At 34.6% G+C, this 19,961-nt stretch overlaps 1 protein-coding gene across 1 annotated transcript in view; it reads right to left on the bottom strand.

The window, feature by feature from the left end:
* cyhr1 (cysteine/histidine-rich 1) overlaps nt 1-18,908 on the bottom strand; it is a 41,425-nt gene extending 22,517 nt beyond the window's left edge. The window contains exon 1 of the mRNA XM_039736224.1: nt 18,229-18,908. Coding sequence (XP_039592158.1) covers nt 18,229-18,540 — 312 coding nt within the window. The 5' untranslated portion in view covers nt 18,541-18,908. The remainder of the gene's footprint in view (nt 1-18,228) is intronic.
* Between the last annotated feature and the right edge of the window lie 1,053 nt (nt 18,909-19,961).

Genomic DNA, 19,961 nt, shown 5'->3' with positions numbered 1-19,961 from the left:
AGAGAAATATTCAATTATATGTAATTTGTTAGTGATTTTGAATAAAAGTGTCAGTGAATTAAAATGCAACTGAAATAAAAAACAGCACTGGCAAGCAGAATGGGGAATCAGCCCAAGCAAAGAAATAAGCTTCTCTTATAAATTATACTGGTGCATCTCAATAAATTAGAATATCATCAAAAAGTTAATTCCAGTAATTCAATTCAAAAAGTGAAACTCATTATATAGATTCATTACACACAGAGTGATGTATTTCAAGCATGCATTTCTTTTCATTTTGCGGATTATGGCTTATAGCTAATGAAAACCCAAAATTCAGTATCTCAGAAAAATATTGTGAAAAGGTTCAATATTGTAGACTCATGGTGTCATACTCTACTCAGCGAATTAACCCAAAACACCTGCAAAAGGTGTCCCGAGCCTTTACATGGTCTCTCAGTCTGGTTCAGTAGGCCACGCAATTATGGAGAAGACTGCTGACTTGATAGTTGTCCAGAAGTGTCACTGACACAATCCACAAGGAGGGTAAGCCACAACAAGTCATTGCTAAAGAGGCTGGCTGTTCAGAGTGCTGTATCCAAGCATATTAATGGAAAGTTGAGTGGAAGGAAAAAATGTGGCAGAAAAAGGTGCACAAGCAACAGGGATTAGCACAGCTTTGAGAGGATTATGAAGCTTAGCCCATTTAAGGAATTTGGGGGAGATGTACATGGACTATAACTGTCACATTCCTCGTGTCGAGCCACTCCTGAAAGAGAGACGTCAGAAGCGTCTTACCTGGGCTAAGGAGAAAAACAGACTGGACTGTTGCTCAGTGTTCCAAAGTCCTCTTTTCAGATGAAAGTAAATTTTGCATTTCATTTGGAAATCAAGGTCCCAGAGTCTGGTGGAAGAGTGGAGAGGCACAGAATCCAAGTTGATTGAGGTCCAGTGTGAAGTTTCCACAGTCAGTGATGATTTGGGGAGCCATGTCATCTGCTGGTGTTGGTCCATTGTGTTTTATCAAGTCCAAAGTCAGCACAGCTGTCTACCAGGAAATTTTATAGCACTTTATGCATCCCTATGCTGACAAGCTTTATGGAGATCCCGATTTCATTTTCCAGCAGGACTTGGCACTTAACAACACTGCCAAAAGTACCAATACCTGGTGCCAGTAAACTCGCATGACCTAAACCCCACAGAGAATCTATGGGAAATTGTCAAGAGGAAGACGAGATACACCAGACCCAACAATGCAGATGAGCTGAAGGCCGCTATTAAAGCATCCTGGGTTTCCATAATACCTCAGCAGTGCCACAGGCTGATCACCTCTTTGCCACGTCGCATTGATTCATTTATTCATGTAATTCATGCAAAAGGAGCCCGACCAAGTATTGAGTGCGTACATAGACGTACTTTCCAGTAGGCCAACATTTCTGTATTAAATTAAAAAAAAAAAAAAAGTCTTATTTAAATATTCAAATTTTTGACATACTGATTTTTGAGCTTTCATTACCTGTAGGCCATAATTAGCAAAATGTAAAGAAATAAACGCTTGAAATATAATCACTCTGTGTGTAATGAATCTATATAATATATGAGTGTCACATTTTGAACTGAATTACTGAAATAAATCAACTTTTCGATAATATCCTAATTTATTTAGATGCACCTATATAATTGTTGTTGATGTATAACAGGTCAGCTGTTTAGATAAATAACTAAGTTAAGTAAGTCTGAAAAATAAACCAAGTATACTATTAAAAAGTCATTTTAAAACAGGTTTTCATTATATTAAAATTAAGATTTTTTTTTCCCCAACAATACAGTAACCATTAAAAGGAGTTTCATGAAATACTTGTCTACACCTGCCTCTATGTACTGCTAAACCAAAACTGTATTGGCAGAGTGCTGCACAACTTTATACTGATTCCTAGAGGCTCGTAAGTCTGCTGTCACTTCTTTATAGACCTGAAAGAATTACAAGACAAAAATAACTTCTGGCTGACACAGTACTTTGAACCACAGTTGTCTGGGTGTTTTTTTTGGATAAACACATTTATCTCTGGGTCAGAGTTAATTTTCCTCTGGGAATGCCAGTTTCCTCCCACATCCCAACATAAGAAGATTACAATGACTAGCTCTTCTAAACTGACTGAAAACACCGAGCATGGCTGCTCTGCATGCTTGGTTATAGACAGACCACAATACGTTCACTGTTGGGATCTGCCTTGTAACCACATGATGGCGTTCCATCATCAAGTGGGTTTCATTGGTGTAGTTTTAAAACAAGCTGCAAAGAGGTAACAGAAAAAAATAAATCTGCAAATAATTTACTATAAAGTAGGAATTCATAAGGGATGTTATTCTCCATCTACTACAACAACAAAGAAAGTGAGGAGCAAAGTTTATTATGATCAGTAGTTTTGAAGGAAAGCTGCAAGCACTGAGTGGAATGAAAATTCAGCTTTTGACTCCAACATAAACCTGTTTTGACATTTAGGCAAGCGAGTATAAAAGGTTTTCTCCATGTCACAAAATGACTAGGCAGACAAAATTCACTTTAACTAAATGGTTTCTTGTGACAAAAAAACAATGTGAGCACTTCTAGTGATAACACACAATGAAAAGTTTTATCTATTGAGCTCATTATTAATGATGAAGATCTAAAGAAATTTTTAATTCCTGTATTTTTTTGTCTGTACTCAATTTTTTCCATGTCTTAAAGGACAGGATCAATGCCTAATTACACAAACCATTTCTCAATGATCATATTCTACCTTATAGTGAAGGAATTCTACTGAGCTGTCTCATGCTAACAGTAACATCAAAGTCAGTATAGGAGAGTCGAATAACACAATCAATTACTGTATAGTGAACGAAACAAAAAATGTTCAGACTCACAATGACGAATGATGTATTAAACAATACATAAAACTGGAACTTGGACTCTCAGATGGAATTCCATAAAAACCAAAACTGACTGAACATCCAGCAATTGGGACACCTGGACACTGAAATCGGTAACAGTACAAACTTCTAGGTATTGATTTAAACTCTTCATTAATTTGAACTTTGCCTCTTTTATGTCATTCTTTCAGAATCTGCATGGGGTAATTAGGATTGGAACAGAAATCTGCATTGGAAAAATAACACTAATGCAAACATATGGTTTTAAAATTATTCAAATATTTATCGTTAAATCTACATGAATCCAAGTTACTTTAAGTGGGATGCATACTGAACATGAGAAAAAAAAAGGAAGAACAGAAAGGAGAAGATTGTCACCCAGACAATACATCTGTATTCTCAATGAAACTAGGAAGACCACTATGGACAGAACAAAAGCCTAAGGCAGTTCTACACACGGATTTGAAAAGACTAATTTTTACAATCATCTATATCAAATTTCTTAAAATAAGACTCTTTCTGAAAACATTTCCTATTTTTTGCACCATCGGTTTTACATTGATTAATTTTGCTCCACAGTAACATTGATTTTACATGACTTGATAGGATTAAGGTATATTTTTCAAAGACTACCCTAGTGTGAGTGACTGTCAAATTCTCACAGTAAAACAGTGTTTTTCAAAAGTAGCGGAGTTGAGAGGCAGATGTTTTAGATGATTAGCACAAGTGCAGCCCAGGTCTAAACACTACCATATGGTCTACTTGTGCTGAGCTAGCAAGTCTCTTTGCTTGAAGTGTCTGTCCACATGCAGACATGGCTGTACCTGTGAGGAACTATAAAGTAGATATACCGAACACTCATACAAGCAACAAATCTAACAGTAACTATATACTGTTGGTGAGCCAAAATAACAAACATAGGAATTCCCATGATAATATACACAAGGTATAGTGATAAGAGATCCTAGTGTGATTTTTAGCCATAGTGGTTGAGATATGTTTTTAATACAAAGTAGCATAATGAGTGGGCACCTGCTTTGGTGATTGGCACAGGTGTAGCTCAGGTATGAAGAAGCTATTTGGTCTGCTTCTGCCAAGCTAGTAAGTCTACATGCTTAAAGAAGTTTTGTATGTGCAGATAAAACTGTATATGGGGGCGCTATCAAGTAGCTATATTAAAGTAAAGATACATTTACAAAATAAAACAAAGGTATTAAATGTGTATACCCTGACTTGCTACAGATGACAACAGTTAACATTTTATTACACTGGAATAATCCAGGATGAGTAATGCATTGACTGCATGAACAATGGAAAAAATAAAACACAAGTACTCTGGACATTTCAGTCACCAGATCTCAACCTACATGAGCACTTTCCGGACAGATTTTGCATTTGCAATCATTATAATATTTACCACCAGCATTACTGATTCACGGAATTTCAGTTTATTGCAAAAACATTTATTAATCCGTTAAGAAGTTTTTTAAACTTTAAATTAAGCAGTATACATTTCCTTTCTGGAGGTCTGGACAACTTGAAGGGCTTCTCTTTCTTCTTCTTGTCATAGTATAGTCCAAAATATATATATATATATATATATTTCCCTTATTTTTAAGTAGTGCAGACTCTCCAAACTATGTACAATTGTTTTACTACCACAGGTCAAAGGCATGCTAAGCTGTCAGGTTGATAGTTTCATCTGGACTATTTTTATATATAAAACAGAATGGGTGGAATGAACACAGTTGGAATGTTACAAAAGTGACCTCCAATACTTAATATGTTACATAACATAAAAAAGGTAAAAACTGTGATATAATATCAGGACCCAAATCTCATGATACTGTATAATAAGGTCCTTAGCAATTCCCAAATTAGGCTGTTACAACAGGCTAGACATTAAAATAGTAAAGTCTATAAAAACGTATAGGCTTAAATGATACCTTTAAAGAAAACAGAAGGCACCATGTGTTTACATCAAATACATATTTCATTCAATGCGTTATATAATACCTTTCACAGCAAACATTACTACAAGTAATTTTACAAAGCAAAACAGGCTCTACAAGATAATTACATTTAACTCCACAGTAGCAATAAGTTGTGTCAAACCTATTCTACAAATGCGGTAAACTAGTTAGACAAAGCATTTCTTTTTCAAATCATTACCTATATGACATCATTTTTCTTCTGCTTATTGCTGTCTGCTATTTTATTTACTGGAGAAATCAAGATGAAAAAGGACACAATATAAAAGTATCACTAATCTGAAATTTAAATATTCAAATCTTTTTGAGCATCAACATGATACCACCTATGTTCCCTGTAATAACATTTTTATACATTTGCAGATTCCAAACTGCTTTATTCAATCTGAGATAGGAAATGTGGGTTGTCCTCTGTAAAGCACCATGAAGCTAAAACACACAATCAATGACTAGAATTGGGGGGACCCCGCGAAGCAACATGAAGGACCAAAACTCAAAGCAATGCAAGTTAGATGCTGTGTGGCAGTTTTAATATGCTGCGGGAAGTTTTGGAAGTGAAATGCTAATGCCTGCACTGTGTGTTAATGGAATGTCACTGCTTACAATAAACAAAAGCACTTCCATTCTAGCTAAATGTCCTTATTGTAATATGAGTGCAGTAAAATGTAGCAAATACATTGAGAAAATTGGGAACTGCTGTAAATGGCCTTTTTTGTTGGCTTTTTTTTTTTTTTAAGTCACCAAAAATCTTGTTTTATACACGTATTCCCACACCATATGAAAATGGAACATGGCGTCTGGTTGGTTGGTTGGTTAATGGCTCCCAGTACAGCAGGCTTAATGAAGTGAAGATTGGCTAAGGTGACGCTCACACTACAATGCTGAAGTGTCTCAAATCCAATTTTTTGTCTTAAGGTGACACAAATATGAGGTTTTCACGGCTCTGTAGACACAGAAACCTGATCTTTCCAAAGATCATCATATTCATCACTTTTGAGATTTAACGTGTTTGTCATGTCAATGCACATTATAACAACAGCTTGATAATATGAATTACTATACGTGCAAGTTGTACAATGCTGGTGCTGGTATCTCATTATGCATAAGCAAATATTCCAAAATGTAAACAAATCTGACATAATTCTGGCCCCAGACATTTTGTATTAGGTATAGTTAACCTGTATTATGTACAGTAATCCCTCGCTATATCGCGCTTCGACTTTTGTGGCTTCACACTATCACGGATTTTATATGAAAGCATAACTAAATATAGAACACGGATTTTTCGCTGTTTCGCGGGTTCTGCGGACAATGTGTCTTTTTACTTCCTGTACATGCTTCCTCAGTTGGTTTGCCCAGTTGATTTCATACAAGGGACGCTATTGGCGGATTGCTGAGAAGCTAACCAATCAGAGCACACAGTTAAGTTCTCCTGACTGACAAGCTAACCAATCAGAGCACGCAGTTGAGTTCCTGCGCACTGAATGCAGTGTTAACCACTTGCTTGTCTTGTCTCGCTCATTCAGCATCAACGTGTTTCGCTGTGTAAAGAGTTGTGCCCTTTTGTGTTTATCTTTGTGCATAGTCAAGACCTTCATTATGGCTCCAAAACGATCTGCTACTGCTTCAGGGGCCGTGCCCAAGCGCAAGAAGATGTTAACGATTGCCAAAAAGGTTACAGTGCTTAGTACATGTATTTAGTGTCACTGTACACACATTTACTGTATACTATTTTTCTTGCATTGTACGTATTTATTCCTGGTGGGCTGTCTATCTTAATGGCTGTAACGTGATATCGGAGACACTCAATATCTTTAAAATAATATTTAGGTTTTACTGTATATAAACAGTGTGTTTATATATATCATTTCAATAAATCTTACCTAATATCTAAGAGAATACAAAGGGATTATGTTGTATAACTCTGCGGGGAATATTTATAAACAGTGTGGGGGAGTTTATAAGGGTTTAAAATATATAAAAATCACCATACAAACATATGGTTTCTACTTCGTGGATTTTCACCTATCGCGGGGGGGTCTGGAACGCAACCCCCGCGATCAAGGAGGGATTACTGTATATTTAAAGGGGAAACATTATTTCTTGCGTTACTGATAGCAAAAACAATACAGTATTGTATGTTAAAAAAAATAAAAATTAGAAATCACTAGAAATAACCAATAGATGCAAAAAAATAAGTAGGTAGGCCACCTTAGCAGACTTTAACATATTTATGTGACTTGTAACATTTAGTTATACCACAATTTATAACAAGTAGAAAATAATTTTTCATACAATATTATTAATGTGTCCACTATTTCAATCTACTCAAGTACAGTATATATGAATACAATATAAAAAAACAACTTTTCTTGCCAAATAAACAAAAGACTGAGAATATATAACTATGGCCTAGGAGACTTTCCAACACAGAAATCAGAGCCAAACTCAGGACACCGACTAGCATGTACACAAACAACCATGCTCTGTGGGTGGAAGCTGGAGACACAAGTCCCTCTCATATATGCAGAACAGCCACAGGAATTTGCTGGGTTAAAACAGTGTGCTAAAAAGATAAGAAGTGGTTAAATCAAGGTTAATGTGTGTAAAAGGTTGAACCAACTAACAAATGATTAAATGCTATAATATGAACAGCATAAGATTTAATTTTGAAAAGTGATGTATAAAAGAGTAATATGCTTCCAAACTCTTAAGCTATACTTAATAAACAGAAGAATGGGAAAACCAAAAACTTGAAATATAAAAAGCTATATTATTTTTATTACCATTGCACTCACAGGGAACAATCCAGTTAATTTTTCTAGTTTTCATACTTTAAAAAAATATTTTCTCATTTGAAATGTGTGTGTTTAATGTGTAAAATAAAAAAATAAAAAAAATAAAAAAAACTGCATTTGAATGGTGTCTCGAATTCAAGACTTTAGGTCAAAATCTGTAACGATTATGAAAGTTCATAACCCACTTGTAAAGAAACCCCATGCGCTAATTTTATTCAATTGCTCTATAGTATATTACTGGAAACTTTACATGTGGCATATTCCTGCATCCTCTTTCTCAACTTGCCATTTTAACTATAAAAGTTTAACTTTTTATTATTAACTGCTCAACAAAACAGACTTAAACACGAGTAGCAGGGCAAGTATTGTGATGAAAGATCCACCCAAACTAGGTTTTGTTTTTTTTTTGTTTTAATTTAATCAAGCGAGTAACCAAATTAAAAAATGGATTACTATGTGGGTATTTAACCCAGTGCAGGATTAAAAGATGATAAATAGTTGGTAGATCAATAAAATAATGAACTGACTGAGCCAAACTAACTAAACTGAACCAAGTTTCAAAAGCAATTAAACTGAGTCAAAGAACAACTAAACTAAAATGTGAGGGTGGGCAGGATGTAACAGTTTAACCTTTAAATTATCAATTACTACAATATGGAGAGATTGAGTATAGTAACAAAACACAAGGTGGTCAACCTGCATCAGGAAGGTCTCTCCCAAGCCCAAGCTTTTTTGCAGACGCTCAAGGAGACCAGAAACACAAAATGAGCCACAGAAACCAAACACTTAGCAGAGGATAGATGTATCAATTGATGTTCATTTAAAACTTACAGAAATCAATGGAACTCGCATGTTTGTGAGCAAACTACCAGCCATCCTTCTTATACTAGTGCAGAGTGTTTAGTTAACTTTCATAAAAAAAGATAGTTTTAATGAACTATATTTGCGAAATTCCTTCAACAACAACAACAAAAAAAAAATCACATTTAAATAAATTAGGGAGATGCACAAACTCGAATATTAATGGGCTTCATTATTACTTCATGTATATAGTCACATGTTACATTTAAAACACATTTTTCAATAATTTGAAGTAAATATAAGGCAATTTCAAAGGAGGGCTTGTTATAAAGTAAAATAATAAAATTGATTAACAGGCTAAATTTCACCCATAGATCAGAGTACACTTCATGCAGCAATCTGGTTTAAAAAAAGTGTGAAATGCTCTAGTACAGAAATATGGACAAACAACCTTTCCAAAAAAAAAAACAAAAAAAAAAAAAACAATAAATCATACATATGCAGTAGGTGGCCTTTTCAAAGTAGCTAGTATTGAAAATATGTTTCTATGATTTTTGATGGTCAATACCTTGCAGGGTACACTTCACCTTACTTTTCTCAACTAAACCAAATGTATGCACTGTGCTGGATACCAAATCCCACCACTTCAAGATGGCATGTTGCTGAAGCTTAATGAAATAAGCATTAAATGGCTACAGAACAGAAAAATGGGATAAGTTAGGATATGAAGTATCACTGTCTGTTTTTAATGCCATCTTCAGACTATTCCTGTATATTACTGTCACACAGCACTCTGCATTATACAGTCACTAAAAGCTATTAAAGCAAACCTAATTAGTAAACTGCATGTATGTAGCACTTACTACATGCACACAGTGGGAATAAAAACCACATAAAGTCACTGTAGCACTGGCTTAAACACAGAGCCTTAACTAGAAGGAGATCATCTCAAAGAAGAAACAGCTACACTAACAAGTAACATTCCATGGACAGAAAATCAAAAACAAGCAAGAGGACATGAACTACTGGATTACACAAGGTGCTATGTTATAACATTAACAGTGCTTGTCAAGGCCTTAAGAACTTGATATCTTCTACTGTGATCTTTGTATCACCTGAAACAAAATGTGATAAAATATTTACTCCCCAATGTCTAAATTTCCTATTTTGTTCTAAATTCAACAAACAGGCGAGTCTTATCATATAATTATTACTGCCTCATATCACTTCTAATAAACTGCATGGTTAATTTTGGTTGAACACTAATTTAGTTTCTTCTATTTCCTTTCTCTTCTTAGTCTCTATTCTTTCCATTGACATGCGTGGGAGTGGATGTGTCATCATAAATTATGAATCTATTTTACGATCTTTAGTTTTCTTCCAATACTGTTTGTGTACTGATCCATTTCAGAAACCCTGAGACAGATTACATTTAATGGAGTAAGAATGATGCAAATTATGATGGATGATCTTAAAATAAACCATTAATGTGTAATTTTGCAAGCAATACTAGTACCCTACACTTAATCACTTTGATGTTAGGCATGGAGGTGGCCTTCCTTTAATGGTGCAAACTGAACCACCTTGAAACAACGATACTGTTACCTTTTTTCTCTGGATCACACTATGTCATGATGACTGAACTGTGAGCTCTGGAATCTGTTCAGATTTCCCGAGTTCTATTTCAAATTTTATTGATGCTCAAATAGTTTTTAAAGCATCGTCATACAGATCATTCCAGAATGTAATAATCACCATAAACATATAAAATTCACATTATCGTAAATTCAGTCTTTATATTAATTACTATACTATATTAACAAACGTCCCTCAATAATTTATCAAAGATGCTTTAAGCAAAAAGAGAATAACTGCCAACATGCAGAAGCACTACAGAGTGCATTGGAAGCATTTAAAATGCTTCTAGGCATGTTTTGTTTTCACTCTTATACTGTAAAAGAAAAATAAATGGGAAATTCTAAAAATTAAAAGGATTAGGTATTTTTCAATTGAACACACAAACAATGCAACATGGGTTTTAATCCCTTTCTGCATTGCTGATATTAGTCATGTATATAAAGCCACTATCTCGCGGAGTCTCGTCAGGTGCACAAATAAAAAATAAAGCACACCACTACTGGAATGTAATGAAGAACAAGGAGTGGTAATGTTATTTCTGCATGCAGAAAATGTAACCTCAGGGAACAATCACAGAAAAATGCTAACACAATACAGTCAGTTATTTTAAAATGCCATATGTTAGAATGTGTAAAGACAAGACGGATGGATAAAATCTTCTGTAATAGCTCAAACACTCTGAAACAAATGATGCTAGAAAACAGAAAGCATGTTTGACTGGAGGGCTGTCAATTTCAAAAAGAAAAACTTAGGATGCACACATAAAAACTACTGAATTGGTTTGGAACCAGAGCCAACCTCAGCAGCATCCTGTGCAAGGACAAAAATAAAACTGTTTTAGGGCACACCCATTCATCCTGAACCAAAGCTGTGTTCATATGCTCTCGGACGGTAAGTAAGAGTTCCACTGCCAGAAATTCCATTTGAATTTCCTGCAAACTTGGATCTACAAGAAGGACAAATTGGAGAAAACAAAGCTACCCGATTTGTTTTAAGATGTGATGCAACATTAACATTTCACCTCAGTTAATTCTGCAAAATAAAGCATATAACCAGGTCAGGCAAAAATGCCTTTTTCATCAAAAAGCATTTGGGGAAAAGTGAAACACCTTTAACATATTTATTTTGATCTTTATTTTTAAAGTCATTTATGTCTAATTGCTTTTTTTCCCCCTCTGAATAGTCTGACTGTAGGCCCACATGAACACAGTGAGGTGGAAATGTTAGACACCATTTTTTCAAGATCAGAATAGTTCAGTTTCCCAAAATAATGCAATTTAAGATGTCAGAGGAAAACCATAGTAACTTGAGAAAATCCAACACAAACATGGACAGCATCTAACCTCCTGACCATAACCACGTCAAAATTCAACCTTAAGTTCCAACAGACGTGATGTAGACTAACCGCTGTACTACTTTGACACTTCCTATACCAAAATGTTAAAACAGAAACAAATAAATTTAATACATATATCAAACTCACATATATACTCGTATGCACACACATCAGAAAGCAGTTTTTAATTGAAATATTTAGATACGGTTAATTTAAGTAAATACCAAATATTTTATATTTGACATTTAACTTAATCCTCTCTGAACAGAAATACATTTTATATAGTTATGCAGACATTTGTAAGGCATTAGTCATACATGTTCCTTGTACGTTATTTAAATCACATCTTATGGTTCCAAAGATTCTGTTGAAACGATTTTTAAATTATAAATCTGCTCTCTTTTCATTGATTCTTTTGAAAAATATAAAACTATTCTGTAAAGTTGAAACATTTTATACTTACCAATATGAAGGCTTGAGAAAGTAAACAACTTTCATATCTTCTTTTTTCCAAGAGTGCTGTTGGCTTCTGCCTTCCATGCATCCATCCATCCATTATCCAACCCACTATATCCTAACATTGTTTCTTTAAAAGTTGTTCTTCTCACGATTTTATATTCCCACTGGTGCCTTTTCATCACAGGACGCCTTCAATGAAATCAGCTCTTTGATGGCAAACCTCAACCAAAAACTATTCATGTTGCATTTTCCCAGGTGGCATTCACTACTCCAAGCCCATTCACAGATTATTTTCACTGTTGCAATTTACAAAAGTTAAGCAGCAAATTAAAACCTATAAATGTCACTATTGTGAAATGGTAATGATGTAGTTGTTTTATATACATAAACATATATATGTACACATATACCTACACACACACACACACACATATACATATACATATATATACATATACATATATATATATATATACACACACACACCCCGAGTCACAGTCTCTCAGGTTTAACTGTCGATTTTGTTTTTAAAAAAAAAAAAAAAGAGTCATTTTCCTTGAGTCATCCAAGCTCCAATCTCCCAAATAAGCATTAAAAGGAGTGTCACAAACAAAATATTCTCTTACACCTCCCTTCATCTGTATTCTATTTTTGTTTTTCTGGAGCAGTCCAAACATTTAATTAAAAAAACATTCTTCATTCTTACACCACACTATGCACGTAATGACTAAAGGTTTGCCTTAATATAAATGCTAAAATTAATCATTATCCGTTTTTTTAATTTGTTAAGCCAAACTAATGTATACCTGATTTCATAATGTATTCATTTACTTAAATCTAAAATATCTCTTATTTGTAGTCTTTACAATCCCATTTGATTATGTTGATAAGAAAGATGTGATAAACTGAAAATATATAGGTCATGTGCAGACAGAAAGATTTTTCTTAAAAAAAAAAAAAAAAAAAAAAAAAAAGTTCAATAAGTAGGTTAGAAACTGGATGAATGCTGACATACAAGATGGACTGAAAGCTCATTACCATAAATGTGAAAACGAAAGTAAGTTTCTTTAAACAGCATAATAATCAAAGCATGCACTACACAACATGCATTCAATATGAATATGTGGTTAAGTTATATCCTTTTCCCAAAATTCCAAGACAAAAATAGAAACCCCTTTTTCATAAGTCAATGAGTAGGATAACTTTAATAAACAATTAAACACAAATATATTAATGCTATTTATTATATACAAATTTAAGAATACACTGAAATGAAAAATTCACCATACTGACACAAAATGTTTTAAAATACATTCAGAAGAAAAAAGAAAAAAAAAATCACAATCATGAACCATGTGATAACAATGACAATAAATGCATGATCTGTCAGAGATATTGCATCTTAATCATTTATTATACACCTTGTATGGCAGTGATCATATTTACCATGCCAAGTTTTAAAAACTGGTGAAGTTTAAGCTGGGGTTGGGTTAGCCCAAAGATTTACAAGATTGTAACTTTATTAGTCAATCACTTTTAAAAGACATTGTATTTCCTGCATTCTCCAGCATGGTATAAACAGTAATTACCTTGAGAAAGAATGGAATGAAATTTCAGTAACACATTTTTAAAAACTGCTAAAAAAGAGGGCGTTTCTCCGACTCAGTCATTAGGACATTGGCAGCAAAGCATAATTGTACAGTTACACATAAAATCAGATTTAACAACATAAAATACTTCCTAAGTTTTTTCTCCTGTGTAATGTCTTAATGTTGCCATCGAAAAACTTTCTTCATATTATGTGTAATACAGTAGGTTGCTTTCTTTTTTAATATTCTCTAAATGAGCTTTTCATGTAACTCATTTTTGTGAAAAGATTTAACAATTAAACCTCTATACATGTAGCTGCAGTTCTTTTTTGAGGGATTACTACACAGAATAACTACTTTAGTGAAGCTCCGAGATAGACATCTGAACCTTTTACCATAAAACACATCAAAGTTTAATTGAAATACTCCTAATGCAATGTTAATTGCTGCATAGCATAGATGGAATTTAATATTAACAGATAAACATGTTGTCAAGAAAACATTTAATGACCCAAAAAAAGAGATTAACAGCACAGTGTTCACAAAACTAATGTTTAAGAGGAAAAAACATATGTAAAAATCAGGAATTTAAATAAGTACTGAAAAAACAACAGTGGACCTAGTGAATGATGAACTAAAATTAGGTGAATATTTCATAAGGAAACAAAGTGTTGAGAGATAGAGATATATATATATATATATATATAATATATACACACATACATTAAGCTGTCTATATATATATATATATATATATATATATATATATATATATATATATATAGATATATAGATATAGATACACATACATTAAGCTGTGAAAATGAGAAGAAAGTCATATTATTCAAGCAAAGAAAGATTGTGTGTATGCATTTTCAGTTCTTTGAAACACCTTTAGCTAATTACAATGGTTATTACTATTTTTTCTTTAATTTTATGCAAAAGGATCTATACACGCTTATAATCTTCAATATTTAAAGAACTGCTTAATCAGTATTTAATAACAGAGTTTAATGCATGGAATGTGTTTATCAATGACTCTCTAGCAAATAGTTAAGTGAATCGAATTGAATGTGCTGTCATATGGCTGATTAGGCGTAAAATCTCCAAACAGAAATAATTCCAATAGTGGAAACTGTTTATGGGAAAAGGCCTAAAAATAATACTACTATAAGGAAGTAGTAGTAAAAAAAAAAGTAGGAATCAAATTTAGCACTGCACCCTCATCCACATAACAAGCAAATGTATTGTCAATTAATCTTGGTTGCACATGTCTAGGTTACTGAAAGAAAACTGGAGCACTTGGAAGAATCCTACACACATATGGTAAAAGTCATTTAACTAATGGTTTATGGCAAGAGAGTAAATGCTAGTAAAAGCAAAATGTTTGATGTAAAGATTAGTATTTTTTACTGTGCCCAACTTGATGGCGAGGTGGCATAGCTATACAATGATCAGTAAGCCACTTTTCATTTTTTCTCCTGGTGAATAATGAAAAGCTTAAAGCAATTAAACTGAAATACTTAACTGATGATCAAGACATGCTAATTAAAATTACAATTGAAATGTGGGTATAGAATAAGGTGAGATGCCATTAATTTTAATTGGCAATTAAAATACTGGTAAACAAATAAAATCAAGCAAAAAAAACGACACACAAAATGTATATAAAGCACAAATATGTAGGCATTTTCCTATTAATAATGAAATCTTTATTTATTGTATCCAACCAAGATGCAACTGAATTATATTAAACAAAAACAGTACATGAAACATCATGGCATAATTGATTTTTTCTTTTTAGTAACCAATATCAGAGAACAACAACACGAGTTTCTTCTCTAGACACCTCCTTTATTATTAGTAATCAATTAACAAGTACTTGCAAGTCCACACTTTAAATAATATTTTCTGCTTATGCACTAATAAACATTGGCCATAGGTTGGTAGGAAAGTACTAACAAAAGTTTAAACCTTAAAGAAAAACATCTTTACTGATGAGTAAACAATAAGACAATGTATGAACACTGCATTGCTTACATACAAAGCTATTCCCCATTGCAGTGGAATATGTTAATAAATTGGCTAACATTATGATTATCTTATAAAAGCCAAATGGTATCACATGTAGATCATGAGAAAGACACAAGTTACAGACATGTGTATACAACTTGTGCAAAGACAGTACCTAAACATGTGATTTGCCACAGCCCTGCAAAGACAATCTCCTAAATTAAAAAAAAAACATTCATTAAGACAGAAATAAACAAACAAACAAACAAGAGCATATACTGTATAATACGGGAATGAGAATGCATAAAATGGGGTTTATAGTGTGTATATAAATATATATATGCACACACACATATCTTGGAGTCACCTGTTCATGTTTCCTCACCAGCCACACTCAGATATCCACAAAGTACAAATAACAATTGGTACCCTTAAAAACACACCGTTTTTACTTTTACATAATACTATATTGTTAATCATGTATTCTTGCAATCATTTATTGTTGTGACAGATGTATCATGTCACTTCGATATAAAACTAATTCATCAGCCCTGCCCACCCTCAGTGTCTCAAATATATATGGAAATGTCTTAAAACAAGTTTTTATATCACCAATTTGAAGATTTCATATTAACTTCTAGTAGTGATTGGTGTTTTTAATGAATAACTGCATTGCTGTTCTTGACGGCATCAGAAATAGAAAATGAATAATGGAGGATAGGACATGGGACCATCCCAGGGCACACTCCCTCACAAACAGCCAGGTTAATGTAATCAATGCACTATTTTAACCATGCTTAATAGTGCAGGTTTCTCAGAGCACATTATAGACAAAAATGACATGTTAAATTAGCCCTTGTTACTAGTAATAGAGGTAATATTTTGTTAGAGGATAACATTTTTGTTGAATCACACAAGTGATTTTTTGCTTTTAATGGCAGGACTTTTTAAAGCAGAAGTCTATTTTTTTAATTGAAAGTCTGCTTATGCTGTCCTTGAGAAATAGTACTGTCTTCTTAAAGAACTGATCAGGAATTTAAAAAAATAGCTTGATCAAGTTGTTCCCAAACATTAAAATTGCTACTTATGTTGCTGTTCTAGTAGAATTATTACTTATCTAACCACTCTCTAAGATGGCATTAATTAACAAAAAAAAGATGCAAGGTTTCTTAAAAAAAAAAAAAAAAAAGTTCTTACATATCACTTTGTTATTGGTCAATTCATACAACTTTAATTGAACTGGGGAGACCGACTATATAATTTTAACTGAATATCAGTAATACTAGGACAGTAAAGATGGTTGGTTTCTCCCCTTTCCCCAATTGTACTGAAAAGATTATGTGATATTTGTGTGAATTATGCACACTCCCAAGGCAACATTATTTATCCCTAGAAACGTTCGTCTCCTTCCACCTTTCAGTGACACGGTCTAAATTGGCCTGGTATGAATTTATATTAAGCACGGAAATGAATCCAGCCAATAACTAGGTTTCCTCTTTGCTAACTGCATCTGGGATAGGATTAGTTTCACTGCAGCATTTCACCAAGAAAAGCTAGTTGAGAAAATGGATGATTAGATGTGTTTAAACATTACTTTTTTTTTTAAAACACATGCTTATTAATACAGATTTCTTTAGTAAGGCTGTTAAACTATAACCAATAGAAAATGAATGAGGTTTGAATTAAAATGATTTCCTTATCACACCATTAAAAGTTGAATGGTTCATTTTTATTAGAAGACTAAATGTATAAGACATGACCAAGAGACACAGGAAGTAGTACTGAACAACACAGTTTTTACACCATTCAGTTCTTCAGAAGTAAAACCATTATTCTTAAATCAAATGATACCTTAACACTTACGTAAAACCAGAAGTTGCCAAGTCAAATCTTGGTTTTGGTGGGGGGTGTTTGGCATTATTACATTATACAGTATTTTTAAGTAAACTAGTTCCAATAAAAACTCTCCTCCCCCCAACTGGAAAAAAAACGTTTTTATTCAGAGACTGTTACAGCATATGAAGAGTTTAACTTTTTGTATTTATTTACTACTCTATCATGACACAAAGGTATAGAAATTTCATAAACAGATGTGACTAGAGGTGGTATCAAATAATTACAATAATTTCTAAAGCATATTTGGCAAATGGCGAACCCCGTTACTCATCTTGTACTGTATTTGAGGCTTGTTATAAACTTTAGGCATCGTGTCTCACGGAAAACAATTTATAAAGCTCGTATGAAAACTACAATCGTTACTTTATATCACACCGCTACTTATAGCTTTTAATAGTACAGTACAGAAGAAGTGTGGTATTGTGAGTAAAACATTTTTAAACTACTATAATCATCATAAACCGCATATTACACTTTTACAGGTTCTTGGTACTGATGAATCCAACAGGTTTTACTTTTTCTTTTTTTAAATAGTCACCTCCACTCTCTTTTGGTTCTTTCCTTTTTAAAACAGTCAGCACTGCTGTCTTCCTAAACTAGCTCTATTCTATGGCGAAATGGACAATGTGGGACCTAGAGGACGGCTTACTGGCGCGCTGAAGGACAATGATGCAAGCTATGGAGAACAACACGACTGCTGCCACAAGGCCCCCTGCACAAACAACGGGGATCAGATGACAGACAGTCTAAAGACTCCATGTTGCTGATGTCACGGAACCACCTAGCGATCCCTGGGCCGTGTCGAACTCCCATCTTACCTGGTACACAGACGCCTTGGGTAGGTCCAGACACACGGTGCAGCACAGCACGGAGTAGAGTCTCTCCTCCAATTTGCCAGCCTCACCCTCTTGCAGCCTCACTCGCTTCTTCGGGTGCACTTCGGGGTCGGCGTCTTGGCCGGGGACCTCTCTGCGCAAAACGGGCTCTTCCTGCCCAGGCTGCAGCCCCGAGCCTCCGACCGGCGGCTCCATTCCAGGCCCTGACGCTCCGACCCCGAGGCCTGCAGCCGAGGACCCCGGGGCTGCGGCCGCAGGGAGCCCGACCTCGTTGCGCTCCTCCAAAGAAGACATGAGTGGGAGCGCTCCACTACACACAGTACGACGAAGCTGGCTGGCACTGCAACGAGAGGAAATGTCGTAACAATGATCTCTCCGCTACAGTAGATTCTCAGAAATGTCCCAGTCTCTTAACATGTCTTATTTACAACAGAAATGTCTACGTGCCACCTGGCAACCCTTGTGTGCGGCTCAGGAAACTGATCGCCTGACAGTGAGTCGCAATGCACATCGAGTTCTGTCTTAAAGACGAACCAAAATTGTATGCAAGTTTTTGTGTGTATGTATGTATGTTGTTGTTGTTGTGGTGGTGGTGGGTTTTTTTTTTTCCTCGACCGCTTAGGTTATTGACTTGAACACAATCCAGCCATCTTTATTTTTCTTGACTTTCATCTCCTCCCCCTAACCTCTTCGACAGGACACCAATCACCACTCACCTTGTATTGGCGTGAGTCCGTTTTGTGTCCAATCAGATCCAAGTATGCTCCACTTTGACAGTAGCTGTCCGCCCTTTTGTGACTTCATTTGCCAGCTCTGTCCGCAGTAATGATTGGCGCGGTCAGCTAGCAACAATAAGCAATACAAAGCGCTACCAGCTTTCAAAATAAAAGTTCAAGGTGCGTATACGTACCGTTAGGCGAGCATAATGATCAGACAACTCGTTACATTCGTACACCAGACTCCTTTGACGGATTTCAAAGAATATACAGTAATTTTTTAAAAAACGACGAGATCACATTTAAGTGTGCATGTTGTGAAATTATACGACGTATTATGTGAAAAACGTTCTTTCATTTCAAATAAATGGTGTGCCGTAAAGAAGACAAACAAAGTTATTAATAGTAATAATTATACGATATTTGTATTGAGGTGGACATCTCGGCGGTTTTATTAGCATATGTGGCAAAACAAAAATGGCACAGATAACTTAAAAAATGTAATTCATCGGACTTTTAATATGAAATAAAAAACAACGGAATGAGGCTGCGGAAGTTTATGCCACGTGGATGTGCGGATTGGTCGTCGTAGCACAAGTACGTCATGTGATCCGGCAGCTTTGGCGCGTATAGTAAAAGAGCAGTATTTTATTCGTTGAACACTAAAACCTACATTTTCTTTTCCACCCTCCTCACTTACTGATTGCATTGCAGAAATCAATTTTTTTTTTCTTCAAATTTTCTTAAAGTAAATAGTGACAAAACTGAGGTTCTCCTCGTTGGTACAAAATCAACAGTATTCAAAACTGATCATTTTTCATTTGTTATTGATAATTCCTGTGTCTCCCCTTCCCCACAGGTTAAGCAGTCTGGGTGTCATCCTAGACAGTACTTTATCCTTTCAGTCCTACATCGATAATATTTCCCGGTCTGCATAATAACACTTGCGTAACATTAATCGTATTCGCCTGTCTCTCACTCCCCACACCACTGCTATCC

The sequence above is a fragment of the Polypterus senegalus genome, chromosome 15 (assembly GCF_016835505.1).
Source record: "Polypterus senegalus isolate Bchr_013 chromosome 15, ASM1683550v1, whole genome shotgun sequence".
Lineage (NCBI taxonomy): Eukaryota > Metazoa > Chordata > Cladistia > Polypteriformes > Polypteridae > Polypterus > Polypterus senegalus.
The sequence above is the reverse complement of the archived record's forward strand: the minus strand, read 5'-3'. Positions and strand labels throughout refer to the sequence as shown.